We start from the raw sequence: 14077 nt of genomic DNA, 5'->3' as shown, positions 1-14077 counted from the left end.
TGGAAGCTTCCAGAACCTTCCTGTCGTGAGGGATTAGGCCACAGGGAGGACGTTGGAGCACAGTTGGAGGCCGGAGGGAGGCGCAGACATGATTACAGACGAACTGGAATCCAGCGTTGCCTGGCCGGGCAGTGGGGGAGGGAGGAGGCCACACAGGAGGCCCCGGGCCAGAGTGACCCTGGCCTGCTCCTGGGTCTCCCACGAGGCCCGGAGGTGGCCCAGCCGTCGTGCGGGCAGGCGTGCGGGGAGGGCACGAGGCCTTCTCGTCATCCTCACTCTTTCTAGGTGATTCTCTCATAAGGGAGACAGGCTCAGCCAGCGGGGAGTTCAGAAAGGGGTTGGATGCCCAGAAGTGTTCACAGCTGCACTCCCCCGAGGGCGGGGACCCCGGCAGGCCCGGGACAGGGACAGGGTTGGAGTGGCTTTTTGGCCACCTGGTGCGTTAGGCTGAGGAGCCCCCTGGGGTGCTTATCGGGGACCCGCTGCCCCTTAGCACCCTTAGACGGCCCGCCGGGTGCTGGATGCCCTCAGGCCAGCGGGAACGGCACACGTCTGATTGCAGCCCGACTCCACGGTGGTTCCCAGAGGCCTCGGGTGCCCCCGGGTTTTGGGTTTAGCAGCTGGTTCTGCAGCGGCGTTTGCGGCCTGGGTGGGAGCAGTGCCCCCCTCCCCCCAGCAGGCCACCGCGTGACCTCCTCCCGCCCTCGTCCCCCAGGAGAGCACTGCGAGGTGAACGCACGCTCCGGCCGCTGCACCAACGGCGTGTGCAAGAACGGAGGCACCTGCGTGAACCTCCTCATTGGCGGCTTCCACTGCGTGTGCCCCCCCGGCGAGTTCGAGAGGCCCTACTGCGAGGTGACCACCAGGAGCTTCCCGCCACAGTCCTTCGTCACCTTCCGCGGCCTGAGGCAGCGCTTCCACTTCACCGTGGCCCTCGCGTGAGTCCCCGCGCATCCCCGCGACACCTCCTGGGGTTGGAGGTTGCGAGGTGGCCTTGTGTCTCCGCGCAGCCCTCCGTCCTGTAACGGCAACGCCCGTCCACTGGGCCCTCTGAGAGTCCCTCACCTTGGCCAGCGCTGGCTGTAGGACCGGCCAGTTAATTTGCAGGACCCCATGCAAATTGAGGATATGGTTCAACAATTAAGAATTTCCAGCTGGTGACAGCAGAGCATTAGCAGGTGTGGCGCCCTGTTTGCCCGCCCGGCTCACGTGCCCATGAAGCCGACCCCCGGCTGCCCTGGTCCTACTCCCCTGCCACCACGTGGGCACCCCTGCCACCCAGGTGGCCAGAAGGTGGAGGGAAAGGGCCCAGCAGGCTTGGGAAAGAGACTCAGCATAGGCTCCTGCTCTGCCACCAGTCTGCTGGGAAACCGCAGGTGGGCGGCCTCACTCCTTTCCTCCCTGGTTCTTTAACCCGTAACAGGAGGAAGCAGCCTGACTGTGTGCTGTGGCCATTCTTTTACTTTGGCATCTTTTTCTCCGAGAGAATCTAGATTTAATTTAACGTTTAAAAGTCTGTCGCTTCCATTGTAAAGACTTCTGTCAAGTTCACCTTAGTAGTGCAGGGTGTGTTTTGTATTTGGTCAGCGTTTAGGGGCCCCGTGAGGGGAATGCGGCATTCTGTGTCCGTCAGAACAAGATGCTCCCTCTGAGCTGCCCTTTGGAGAACAGGGCATCCCAGGGAGGGATGGGGAGGCTCCTCTCCTGGGGCTGCTCCCCGCGAGCAGGTGAGGGGCACGGTGTAGCCAACAGGCGCTGCGGGGTGCTGATGTGAACCCCCCCCGGGCAGTCCTCCTCCATCTCGCCGCCCCTCCCATCTCGGTCACGCCCTGTGAGTCCCTTGACCTCATGTCTCCCCTGCTTTTGCCGCTGTTCTCCCAGTTGCCAGCACTTTGGCCTGGGCCACCGCCCTCTCCCCCGTGGAACAGCGGCGGTGGCGTCTGCTCTCGGCCCGAGTCACGTGGATCCCCGTGCCACAGTCCTGCCGGGCCTGCCTGCCTGCCACCGGGGGCAGAGCCCAAACTGCTTCATAGGGCACAGGGTGGCCCCCTGTGTGCTGACCCCTGGTGACCCCCGATTCTGGCACCTTGCCTCCTGGGACGTGGCCACCCTCACCTCGTGATTCTCTGGACCTGCCCGGCCTTGCACAGGCATTTCCTCAGCCCCGGCCCGCCCGACTGCTGCCGCTTCTTTCAGGAAGCCCCCCCGACCCAGGCGGGGTTGTACCTGCATTCCAGCTCCGGCTGGACGTCTGGTCACTCACTGACCGCTTGTCTGCTCCCTTCAGCCTTTGATGTTGCTGCTTGCAGGATCAGGCCGCCGTCCACCCTGACTGCCCCTAAAGAAAGGTCCGGAGGAGGGCACTTGGGTAACACGGCGGCTTGAGTCGTTGGCGGCTTTTCTACATTGCGGCTCAGATCTTTTTGCTCTAAACCCATCCTTCATACTAGATCATTGGTTGGGGGTGTGAACTCATGCCAGATTTCCTGATCCTGATTTTCTTTCCCGGTTGTCAGATGATTTGATTGGGCTAAAGTCTCCAAAGGAGATGCATGTCCTTTTGAAGCCTTTAAACGGCCACACGGGCTCCCTGGCCGGTGTTTCCGGGCTTCTGCTCCAGGATTGCTGTGCCCGCGCTTATCTCTGTGCTGAGGTCCAGCTCTCCCTCTGTCCCTGTCCACCCACTGGCCTGAAGCTCCTTGGGGGCTTTTTGTCCTGTGTCGTGACACCCCGGTGCCCAGGCGAGCAGCTGGCTGGTAGCTCCATTCTCACCAAGCGTGAGCGCCCAGTGCTCCCCGCTGTGGCCTCGAGACGTTGGCCGGGGGGGCTCCCGCTCTCCCAGAGGAGGGGCCCTTTGGCCCGGTGGCGGGTGGGAGGGGGTGGAATTGTAGAGGGAGGACGTTCCGGGCACTCTGAGTGTCTGCTGGGAGCTCTGCCGAGGCGGCCAGACCCCTGCACCCACTTTGCCCTGCTTCAGCCCCTTGGTACGTTCTTGGGCTCGGACATCTGTGCGGGGTGCAGACGGCAGCCTCTCGGAGGACGTCCTGTTTAAGGAGACTGGTCCCTGCTGCTGAAATACCTTCTGGGCTCTGCCCGACTCGCCACAGACTTCCGCGTGGATCGCTCAGCGGCCGCATTCGGGTTTTGTGCCGCCACTGCTCTGGCACCTCACCTGTCAGGCCCATTTCCTTCTCACGAGAACCCTGAGAGCCGGTGTCACTGTTCTCCCCATGTCGCAGGTGAGGAAACTGAGGCAGGAAGGCTGAAAAACTTGCCCAAGGTCATAGGCTGTCCGGTGGGGGACCCCCAGGCCTGGCCTCTAACCTGTGCTCTTAATCTCCCGCCCCCTGGCCCCCGCCCCCGTAAAGGATACGGGCCCAGGGCCTTCTTGTCCTGATTTGCAGGTGTTTCCCACGTTCTGCCCTCTTCCTGAATTTCCCTTGGAGACCAGCTTTAATAAAATAGCAAGAGCAGCTGTCATCCGTGGAGCCCGTGTACCCGTGCCGGGCGCCCTGCCTGTCTGTGGCTGTTTCTGATCCTAAGAGCATCACCCCCTTTCCCGGGGACTTGGAAGAGGGAGGGATGGGAGATCCAGCTCCGGCTGGCCCCCTGCGCCCGGCCGCAAGGCTGCAGTACTGTTTGATTCTAAGGGCAGTTTTAAGGTTTGGGCCGTGTGGGCCGCCGTTTTAGGGTGAGTGCCCACATTTTGGTACACGGTTCAGGGCTCCACCCCGCCCTGCAAAACGGCTGATGAGGCTCCCTCTCCAGGCACTTGCTGTTGCCCTCCCGTTTCTCTCGCTGGGCCTCTGCGCCAGGCCCTGGTCCTGGCCCTGCCTGCTCCAGCGACACGTCCCCACCCTCTGCCCCTAAGCCCTGTGCTCAGGAGGCCACCACGTGGGCACAGCCTCCCAACGGAGGGCACCTCGTTGGGACCCCTGGCCGTGCTGTGTGCCACGTGGCTGGATGTTGAGAATAGCAGGCTTCTGTGGGTGCCCGCCCGCCAAATCAAAGGTGCCCTGTGTCTTCTGGCAAACAGGTCGATGGCATGTGGACTTGGTGTCTACGTGGCCACAGCCACCCACCACCTGGGCATGGCCGGCAGCCCTCTGTCATAGGCAGTGCAGCGAGTAAGCTGCAGGAGGCTGACCTGAAAGCTGACCAGAGCCCTGGGGGTGAGGCCCATGGACACAGCGGCTGGCGGACGTGCTGGAAACCAACAAAGGGAGTCTGGCGGCTCCAGACTCAGAGAAACTAAAGAACGGTCGTGATTAATTAAGCGTCCACGTAATGCAGCGTATGTCCCCTTTGCTTGTCAAGTCTAGTATTTTATTTGTTTTTATCTTTCATTTTATTTTTTGTTTTTTTGCGGTACGCGGGCCTCTCACCGTTGCGGCCTCTCCCGTTGCGGAGCACAGGCTCCGGACGCGCAGGCTCGGCGGCCACGGCTCACGGGCCCAGCCGCTCCGCGGCACGTGGGATCCTCCCGGACCGGGGCACGAGCCCGCATCCCCTGCATCGGCAGGCGGACTCCCAACCACTTGCGCCGCCGGGGAAGCCCAGATCTAGTATTTTAGATGCTCACATGTGACAATTTATGGACGATTTCCGACACACCTGATGATGGCTAAAAGGTCGGGCCCGAGGCCAAATCAGGGAGTTTAGCTTCAAAAGCAAAATCATAGAAAGCCCCCCCCACCCCCGAACCTGGGCAGGAGAACGGTTCCATGTCGGGGCTGCGGTTGCTCTGGGGCAGGGCCTGGAAGGAGTTGGGCCTCCTGCCTCCTGACGGGCAGGCGTACTGTGAGAAAGGTGGGCTGGGGCACCGGCCCAGGGCTTTTGTTTCATCTTTCGAAGCTGCTTCTCCTCTTTCTGGTTTCTGTTTGCCAAGGGCCTGGGCTCCCGGGCGCCTCAGCTCCCTGGTCCCCGCCTCCTTTTCCCCATCCTTTGTTCTCTCTCTTCCCCTGGCCCCTCACCAGGCCTCGGCGTCTGTTTCTGGCCGTTCCCCTTTTTACTTGTGCTGTTCAGACCCTCCCTGTGGCCCTGGGTCCCATCGTTAGATCGTCCATTCCCAGCAGTGCGTGGTGCCTGCCCGGAGGACCATTTCAGCACTGACCACCCCCTGTACCAGCCCCCACCTCGGTCCAAAGAGAAACCCACAACAGTGAGACCCCCCCAAAGGGAAGCGAGCCTGGGGTCGAGTGGATCCCTGTCTTAATTCAGCTCTTCTTCTACCTGCTCACTTCACACCTGGAGCCTCCACTTTGCAGTGCAGGTATTTTTTTCTTTAGAGTTTGTCATCAGTGCTTGCTGACTTCTAAACCGAGAGGATGCAAGGTCTGGGCGGGAAATGTCAATTTTATGTAACTCAAGGGAGAGGCTAGACTCACATGCCTGAGGCTGGTTCTGACAGACCCCTGCCGCATGAAAACGGGTAAACCAACCTGGAATCAAAGGAAAGAATTTCCCCCACTTAATCTCCGATGAGAGAGAGACATCCAGCTAGCTCAGGAAACAGTCCCGAGTTCACTCCGGAGGTTTGCGGGTTCTCTGTAACCAGGGCGTCGAGGAAGCCTTGTGGTGACTTGGTGCATCGGGGACCCTCGGGTCTGATGGAAGAGGCTTCCTCAGGGGGTGGGAGAAGGATTTCTGAGGCTGTTTGTCTCTTGTCAGAGTAAGTGGTTTTTTACTCTGAGTGCTTCAAGTCTCACGAGTCTTTCGTTCTCACGCGTCTGTTGGTTCACGTGGGCCGCCATCCGTCCGTGGATTCAGCACATCGGTATCAAGCGCTCGTGTGGACCAAGTCCTGTTTTGGTCTCGGGGATGCAGCAGTGAACGAGAGTCATCATCTGTCCCCTTAAAGGATCATGTGTTCTTACAAACGAACAAATAAGTAGGATAATTCCAGAAGTAAGATGAGTGGTGTGATAGCCTATAGGGTGAGGGGGCACAACTTAGATAAAGTGAGTTGGGGAAAGCACAGTCGGAGTGACATCTGGGAGATCTGCAGAGCCAGGGAAGATCATTCCCCACACAGGGGAACAGCAGGTGCAAAGGCCCGGGGGCAGGGAAGAGTGTAGGGTTTGGGAGCAAAAGGACGCCGTGCGGCTGGAGCGTGGTGGTGGAGACGAGGGGCCTAGGCCCTGAGGTGGTGATCAACACCCACATCTCTGCGCCCTGGGGCGTGTACGCAGGACGTATGCACGGCATGTGTTTACTGTCCACACATTTCCAGTTGGCATAGTGGCTGTGTCATCCTTGTTTGTAGAGCACTGTGCGAATGGAATCTTTTCACCTGTACGGGTTGTGGTAACCCACGTGACCCCTGGAATCTGCTTTGCTCCTTCCAGAAGAGAACATCGCTAATCAGGTTTTATGGGCTGTCCACTCCTGATGTGAAAAAAAGAGTACCGGGGACCAGAGTCTTTGCCGAGCGTGCTTTTACCCTCTTGCCCACTCCGGCCGGGCTTGTTGCCCCGGGCGGCCTCTTGTTCCCCCACCTCCAGGCCACCTGCAGACCTTCCACCCCGGGCTCATTCACTGTGTGACGTGCTTCCCTTTGGCCCCCCAGGTTTGCCACCCAGGAGAGGAACGCCCTGCTGCTGTACAATGGCCGCTTCAACGAGAAGCATGACTTCATCGCCCTGGAGATCGTGGACGAGCAGGTGCAGCTCACCTTCTCGGCAGGTAAAGCCTCCCGCACAGGAGGGAGCCACCCTCGGAGCACGTCCCGGGCACTTGGTTGTTTAAAGCCCCCCCATCGGGACTTCCCTCGTGGTCCAGTGGTTAGGACTCCACGCTTGCATGGCAGGGGGCGTGGGTTCGATCCGTGGTCGGAGAACTAGGGTCCCGCATGCCTCACGGCACGGTCAGAAAAGCAAAAAAACACCTCATCCTGTGTAGCGCTAGCGTGCTGACCCCCTGATTCCCTGGTTCTCCATCTGGGCATCCATCCTGTGGGAGAAATCCAGAACGCACAAAGATGTTCATTGCAGCGTTGTTTATAAGACACAGCTCAAATTTCCAAAAGCTAGGGGATCATTGAAGTGTGCTTCTGCCTCTGTAGATTGAAAATATGGACAGAGCCGTTACAAGTGTTTTCCCGGTGGTTGGAAAGAACGTTCGTCCAGACTGTTGGAAAGGCTTTTAGACTGAGAGTGGTCTGTTCACCTCTCTGTTCTCTCTGGACCTCCCCCCGCCCCGCAGGTGAGACCACGACGATGGTGGCGCCGCAGGTTCCTGGGGGCGTGAGTGACGGGCGGTGGCACTCGGTGCAGGTGCAGTATTACAACAAGGTAGGACCGGCCCCGCCCCGCCCGACCCCCAGCCCGGGCGGCCGGTGGCGGTGGGCCCTGGCAGCTTTTTGGTCTTTAGACGTTTATACCCTGAAATTTCAATAAATATGCTGGTTGAAAAAGTTATTTAGGAAATGAGCATTTGTTGAGGGTCTGTGTAAAGATACCCAAGCCCTGCGCTGGGGCGGATACTCCCCCAGGGAGCGCTGGGCTGGGAGACTCAGGGACCCCAGAGTCCTACACGGGGGAGAGGACGCAGAAAGAGCTTATTCATTGCAGCTGCCCCGGCCGAGTCATTACTGGTGGCTAAAATTCCAGGCCATTCAAACACTGTTCCAAAGCCCAAGTAGTCCACTCTTACCTGGATGAAACCTGAGAGTCAGAAGAGGCTCCCCGAGGAAATGCTGTGAAGGTCTGGGCGTTTTGGGGGGTTTCCTTTCATTTTGCTGTGTATTGGCTTGTAAGGAAACTCCTCGGCGGTTTTTGCATCAGAATGCCCCGCTTTCCGTCTCTGTGGTGCTTTCCCTCGCTTGCTGTGGTTTTTGCAAACCGCTCTTCTCCTTCCTGGGAAACTCCAGGGTGCCTCCTGCTCATTGAGCCCTGACCCAGGCCTCCACAGGGTTTGGGCCTGGGCTTGGCTGGAAGATAAGGGGTCCTCCCTCTGTAAGAGATACGCCCATGGAGGAAGGGTTCTTTCTGTCTTTCACATCTACTGCCTTTCAGCTTTTCGACACAGTAGTGATGGGCGACCTCCCCCCCCACTTGGGTCTGAGGTCTGTGTCATACAGACCCCTCCCTGTCGCTGCCCTTCCCCTAGTCTGTCCGCAGCCATCGGAGCCCTCTGCCTCCTTTTTACATATGGCTCACCCTACGCGTCTCATTTCTCCATCGCCCGAAATACTCAGGCCCCCGGCAGTGATCACCCACACGGTGACCGTGGCTTTTGTCCCCAGTCTGTGGGTGGGAGACGCCCCCATCGCCCAGCCCAGGACCGAGGCCGGGTAGGTTTTGACTCGGGGGTGGAACTCGGCACGGTATTTGTGATGAGGGCAGGGAGAGGTTCTGGTGGGGTCAGGGTGCCAGATCTGAAGCGACGCAGGGGCTGGTACTGCTCTCAGGATTCTGAGGACCAAGCAGAGAGCGTTCGCAGGTGCCTGGGACGGGGTCTGGGCTACCGCAGCCCCCGGGACAGCCTGTTAGCCCCCCGGGGCCGTGGTCTGGGCCGTGCCCGGGTTGCCTGATGCAGGGCCGCGCGAGCCAGTTAAGGAGGTGGGGTGGGGGGCGGGGGGCGGACCAGAGGAAGACAGCGCGCCTCCAGAGACACACTTGCCATTTCCTAGCTGCCCCGTCTCAAGCGCTGGAGTCTTCTGCTGCAGCTGTGCCCCTACGGCTGTTGGGGACAATTATGAGCCAGTGTGAGGTGCCCCCACCTGCTGCCCGCCTGGAGCAGCCTTGCGTGGCCGCTGTGCGAGACAGCGGGTGCCGTGGGACGTTCAGAGCCTCCCCTCCTGCTGACCCCCGGGGGGCTCGAGGATGGGATAGATGCGCAGCTTGGGTTTTTCTTTCACGATGTCTTAACCCACACGACGTCCTTTCCCCAGTTGCTACCCGTGGGCCTCTCTCACCCCGGAGGACAGAGGGGCCCCCCGGACTCCCCCAAGTGAATTCTTCTGCCCCTACAACCTGCTCGGGGTTCAATGGTTTCGGCCCCTTCTCTCTGCCCTGGAGACAGTCTCCCCCGCAGCTATTCTCTCACGATGAGGCAGCCGAGGGACAGCAGCTCTCAACTGCGCAAAGGTCCGAAGACGGTGCCCCAGCGCCCCGAGGCCAGGGCCACGCCCCGTGAGCCTCTGTGTCCCCATAGCGCGGGGCACAGTCCCGCGGAGCGCAGGAACTGTTGTGTCTGATGTCGGGGCCTGGATCTGGTCCAGCCAGCAGGACAGCGGACGGACCCCTGATTCCTCTGTTCACATGGTCGGGATGGCCGTCCCGTGTCCGCGCAGGACCAACAAGCAGATGTGTCGGCAGCAGAGCTCCTGCGAGGCTGGCCCCTCCTGGGCCAAGGCTGGGGACAAGGGGTCAGTGGTTTTCCGGCTCAAACACATTCGGGCTTTAGTCGGGACGTTGCACGTCCCCTCGAGTAGAAAGAAGGAAAAGTAAGAGTTGCAGTGGACGCTCTGTCCGGGGCAGGTGGCTGCCACGTGGCACGGATGTCACGCCCCACAGTCTGGGCTTCGCACACCCCTGAGCTCTCAGCCTCCGGCCTCCCCCGCTTGCCAGCAGGGCCAGGACGTCAGGGATGGGCCGTCGGCTGTGCGCTCGGCAGGCTGCAGGCCAGTCGGGATGGGCCGAGGGGACCCTCTGGGGCCCATATGCTCCATGTCAGGGAAGCAAAGGACGCACCCATGGTGCAATTTCCCTTCCTGCTTGTATGGGAAACGCATCTCCCAGGGCCGGCTGAAGACTTTGGGCTTCGGGGCGGTGTCAGCCTTGGTTGCCCGCCAGAACACCTGCACGTGGCGTGTTCCGGAGTCACCTGCCGATGGCTGAAGCAGCTGAGCAGAGGCGGACCCTCTGGCTCGGCCAGCCCTGCCCAGGCCCGGAGGCATCCATCATCCTTGACCATCATCAGGCTCGCGGGAAGCATCACGAGGGTCTGCTCGCAGAGACCCTCCAGGGAGCACCGAGGAGGCATCTCACTCCTAAAGGACCCCCGGGATGCCGCCGGGAGAAGGAAGGAGGACCGTGCCGGGGGATCACTGCCGCTTCCGTTCCCAGGGCCAGCCTTTCAGCAGCACCTGAAGCAGACCCTCAGCTCGGGATTAGGCCTCTCCCCTGCTGCCAGTTCAGCCTTTTCCTCTCCTGCCCGAGGCTGTTTGATGGAGGAAACCAAGCAGTTTGCAGGTAGACCTTGAGGCCCCCCTGCTGTGGTTTCCCTCATCACACAGTGGGAAGTTCTCCAAGTGCTCTGGATTAGGGACATCTGTCTGCTGGGAGCTTTGTGTCTCAGGGCCCGAGGCACTCGCGTGTGCAGGGGCCCGGGTGGCGGGGCTCAGCGGGGAGCCAGCAGGTTTGGAGGGGGGCGTGGGGGCGGTGCGGAAGGGCCCACGTCAGGGTGCGCGGCCAGGCGGATGGGAAGGAGGGCAGCACTGGAAGTGGCCTGGAAGGGGCGAGTCGCCCTGCAGGCGTCTGTTGTGTCATCCATATCGCGTCTGGTCCTTAGAGTGGGTCCTGTGTGGGAAACCTCTGGGGCCCCTTGGACCCTCCCCAAGTCTGCTGGGGCCCAGGAGCCTGTCCAGGCTATTTTACCAGTCACCCACTCCCCCCCCCCCGACACACACACCCAGGAAATAGGTGGAAACCTCACCAGGATGGTCCCAGGAGGGCATATCACCAAAGGGCCACAGGGCGTGGGGCACCAATGAGGGGCAGTGCAGGACCCGGGGCTGTGACAGCCCTGAGGCCGAGAGGAACCGGGGAGAGGGCAGAATGGAACCCGGGTAGGAGGGGTCGTGGAGAGAAGCCACCTGTGCAGAGAAACGACCTCTTGACGCTCTGCACGCCCTCCCTCCCATTTCCTTAGGCTCCCGGTTGGCCAAAGGCAGCCGGAAATCGGAGAACAGGGCCGCTTGATGTGGTGGTCCCTATGGGTTGGTGCCCCCAGGCAGGGAGCCGGGCAGAGTCAGTTTACTTTTTTTTCCTGCTTGGTGGCATTTGAAGCGGGAAGGTCTGGTGGTATCATTCACCTTCGGTGGAGCCTGGGTGCCCGCTGGGGCTGGGCGTTTTCCTGGGAAGGTATTTTAAAGGCGGACGTCGCTTTGCAGAAACATGTCGAGCTCCGTCAAGCGCAGGTGGAACCAGAGCCCTGCCGCCCACACCCGGCCCTGGAGGCGTGGGGAGGGTTTGGAGGATTTGCGGTCATCACGTTGTCACAGATGTGCTTTTTCTTCCCGAGGCTATTGTGTACAATCGGTGAACATTTCCCCTGCCAGCTCGCAAAAGAGTGAACGCGCCTGATGCAGGAGTTTGTGCAGGTTGTTCTGAGATGATAGTTTTGTGTAGATTGTTCTAAAATGATTTCTTTGCAGTTGGAACTCGGGTTTGGCGGTAGTCAGGGCTCTTCGGGGTGTCTGCCCTTTCCCTTCTGTCCTTCGGTGTCAAAACGTTTGTGTAGAGACCCTGGGGGCCGTGGGAAGGGGGAGAAGCACCCTCCTCTGGAAGCATCTATAGTGTGGCATCTCCTCTCTTCCTGGGGAGGACGCCTGTGAGGACAGTCACTCACTCACTGAGTGCCTATCATGTGCCCGGCGGGGCCCTTGCACTGGGCGTCTGGAGGGATTACCTGGAGGCCCTCACCTTGTTTGGGAGCCCAGCTGGGCCTCCGGGATGCTGACACATCATCCAGGAGGACTTTGACAGGATCCTGGGCGGGGCCTCGGCAGGCGGCCTGTTCTGCTTCTGGTGATTCTGAGATGACAAGGGATGTCTTTGGTCCAGCGCCGAAAGCATCTTCGTGAAGTGAGAGCCCCAGCTGAGCTGCTTCTCTCAAGTATCAGCATCCTCTGAGATCACTGAGCAGAGAATCCCAGTGCTTGAGATTCCCGTGGCCTTGGGGAAGGGGCCACTGGTACAGGGTCCATTAGGAACTACTCTGCCCTGGCTGCGCTTCAGACCTGGCTTTTGTTCAAGTCATTCATAACCTCTTGGGTCTGTGTCACACGCTAGATCCCAGGGGTCCCAGGGAAGTGGGCTGTGCATGGGGTGGTGCAGAGGGGTGTGATCCATCACACCCTGGGGTCGGGGGGTCTCCCTCTGCTTCCACAAATGTTCCAGAAAACTCAAGGGCTTCCACTCAGAATCTTGTTTCAGGCTGGTCTTGATGAAAGTTCTCCTGGAGTCCTGCAGAACTGCTGTGGTTTATGTGGTCCTCTGGGTGTGGCTGCCTGGCCTCCCTCGTCACTGCCTGCAGCCCTTCCTTCCTGCCTTTGTTCATTCATTAATACATGGAGCAGTTATTGACTGCCTACTGTGTGCCAGGAACCGTTTAGGGTATGGGGATATACAGAAGACAAAAGAGATAAAACTCTATTGCTGTCCAGGAACTGATGCTCCAGAGGATGTGGAAGGGGTGGCATAGGGAAGAGGAGAAGGGGAGCGGGAGAGAGAGAGAGTGAGAAGGGGAGGGAGATAGAGAAAGGGAGGGAAGCAGAAGGAGAGAGAGGGAGGGAGGGAGGGAGGGAGAGAGAGAGAGAGGGAGGGAGAAGGGTCATTTTACCCACAAAACTCTGGACTCTTTTAATAAAGAAAGGTATTTAGTTGCACAATTTGTATGGAAACACGAAAGACCCCAAAGAGCCAAAGCAATCTTGAGAAAGAAAAACGGACCTGGAGGAATCAGGCTCCTGGACTTCAGACCATACTACAAAGCTACAGTAATCAAGACAGTATGGTACTGGCACAAAAAACAGAAATATAGATCAATGGAACAGGATAGAAAGCCCAGAGATAAACCCACACACCTATGGTCACCTCATCTTTGATAAAGGAGGCAAGAGTATACCATGGAGAAAAGACAGCCTCTTCAATGAGTGGTGCTGGGAAAACTGGACCGCTACATGTAAAAGAGTGAAATTAGAACACTTCCTAACACCATACACAGAAATAAACTCAAAATGGATTAAAGACCTAAATTGAAGGCCAGACACTATAAAACTCTTAGAGGAAAACATAGGCAGAATGCTCTATGACATAGATCACAGCAAGATCCTTTTTGACCCACCTCCTAGAGAAATGGAAATAAAAACAAAAATAAACAAATGGGACCTAATGAAACTTAAAAGCTTTTGCACAGCAAAGGAAACCTTTAAAAAGATGAAAAGACAGCCCTCAGAATGGGAGAAAATATTTGCAAACAAAGCAACTGACAGAGGATTAATCTCCAAAATATATAAGCAGCTCATGCAGCTCAATATCAAAAAACCAAACAACCCAATCCAAAAATGGGTAGAAGGCCTAAACAGACATTTCTCCAAAGAAGATATACAGATTGCCAACAAACACATGAAAAGATGCTCAACATCACTAATCATTAGAGAAATGCAAATCAAAACTACAATGAGGTATCACCTCACACTGGTCAGAATGGCCATCATCAGAAAATCTACAAACAACAAATGCTGGAGAGGGTGTGGAGAAAAGGGAACCCTCTTGCAATGTTGGTGGGAATGTAAATTGATACAGCCACTGTGGAGAACAGTATGGAGGTTCCTTAAAAACCTAAAAATAGAACTACCACATGACCCAACAATCCCACTACCGGGCATTTACCCTGAGAAAACCATAATTCAAAAAGAGTGATGTACCACAATGTCCATTGCAGCACTATTTACAATAGCCAGGACATGGAAGCAACCTAAGTGTCCATCGACAGATGAATGGATAAAGAAGATGTGGCATGTATATACAATGGAATATTACTCAGCCATAAAAAGAAACGAAGCTGAGTTATTTGTAGTGAGGTGGATGGACCTGGAGTCTGTCATACAGAGCGAAGGAAGTCAGAAAGAGAAAAACAAATACCATATGCTAATACATATATATGGAATCTAAAAAAAAAAAAAATGGTGCTGATGAACCTAGGGGCAGGACAGGAATAAAGACACAGACGTAGAGAATGGACCTGGGGACGCGGGGAGGGGGAAGGGTAAGCTGGGGCGAAGTGAGAGAGTAGCATTGACATATATACACTACCAAATGTAAAATAGATAGCTAGTGGGAAGCAGCTG

General features: G+C 57.9%; 1 protein-coding gene across 2 annotated transcripts in view; it reads left to right on the top strand.

The window, feature by feature from the left end:
* CELSR1 (cadherin EGF LAG seven-pass G-type receptor 1) overlaps window positions 1-14077 on the top strand; it is a 144736-nt gene that overhangs the window by 73113 nt on the left and 57546 nt on the right. For both annotated transcript variants that reach the window (XM_059081660.2, XM_067010437.1), the window contains 3 exons: window positions 716-938; window positions 6569-6684; window positions 7204-7292. In XM_059081660.2, the coding sequence (XP_058937643.1) occupies window positions 716-938; window positions 6569-6684; window positions 7204-7292 (428 nt within the window). The remainder of the gene's footprint in view (window positions 1-715; window positions 939-6568; window positions 6685-7203; window positions 7293-14077) is intronic.

This window comes from Kogia breviceps, chromosome 12, assembly GCF_026419965.1.
Source record: "Kogia breviceps isolate mKogBre1 chromosome 12, mKogBre1 haplotype 1, whole genome shotgun sequence".
NCBI lineage: Eukaryota > Metazoa > Chordata > Mammalia > Artiodactyla > Physeteridae > Kogia > Kogia breviceps.
Note: the sequence above shows the minus strand (reverse complement) of the source record. Positions and strands in the feature narration are given on the sequence as shown.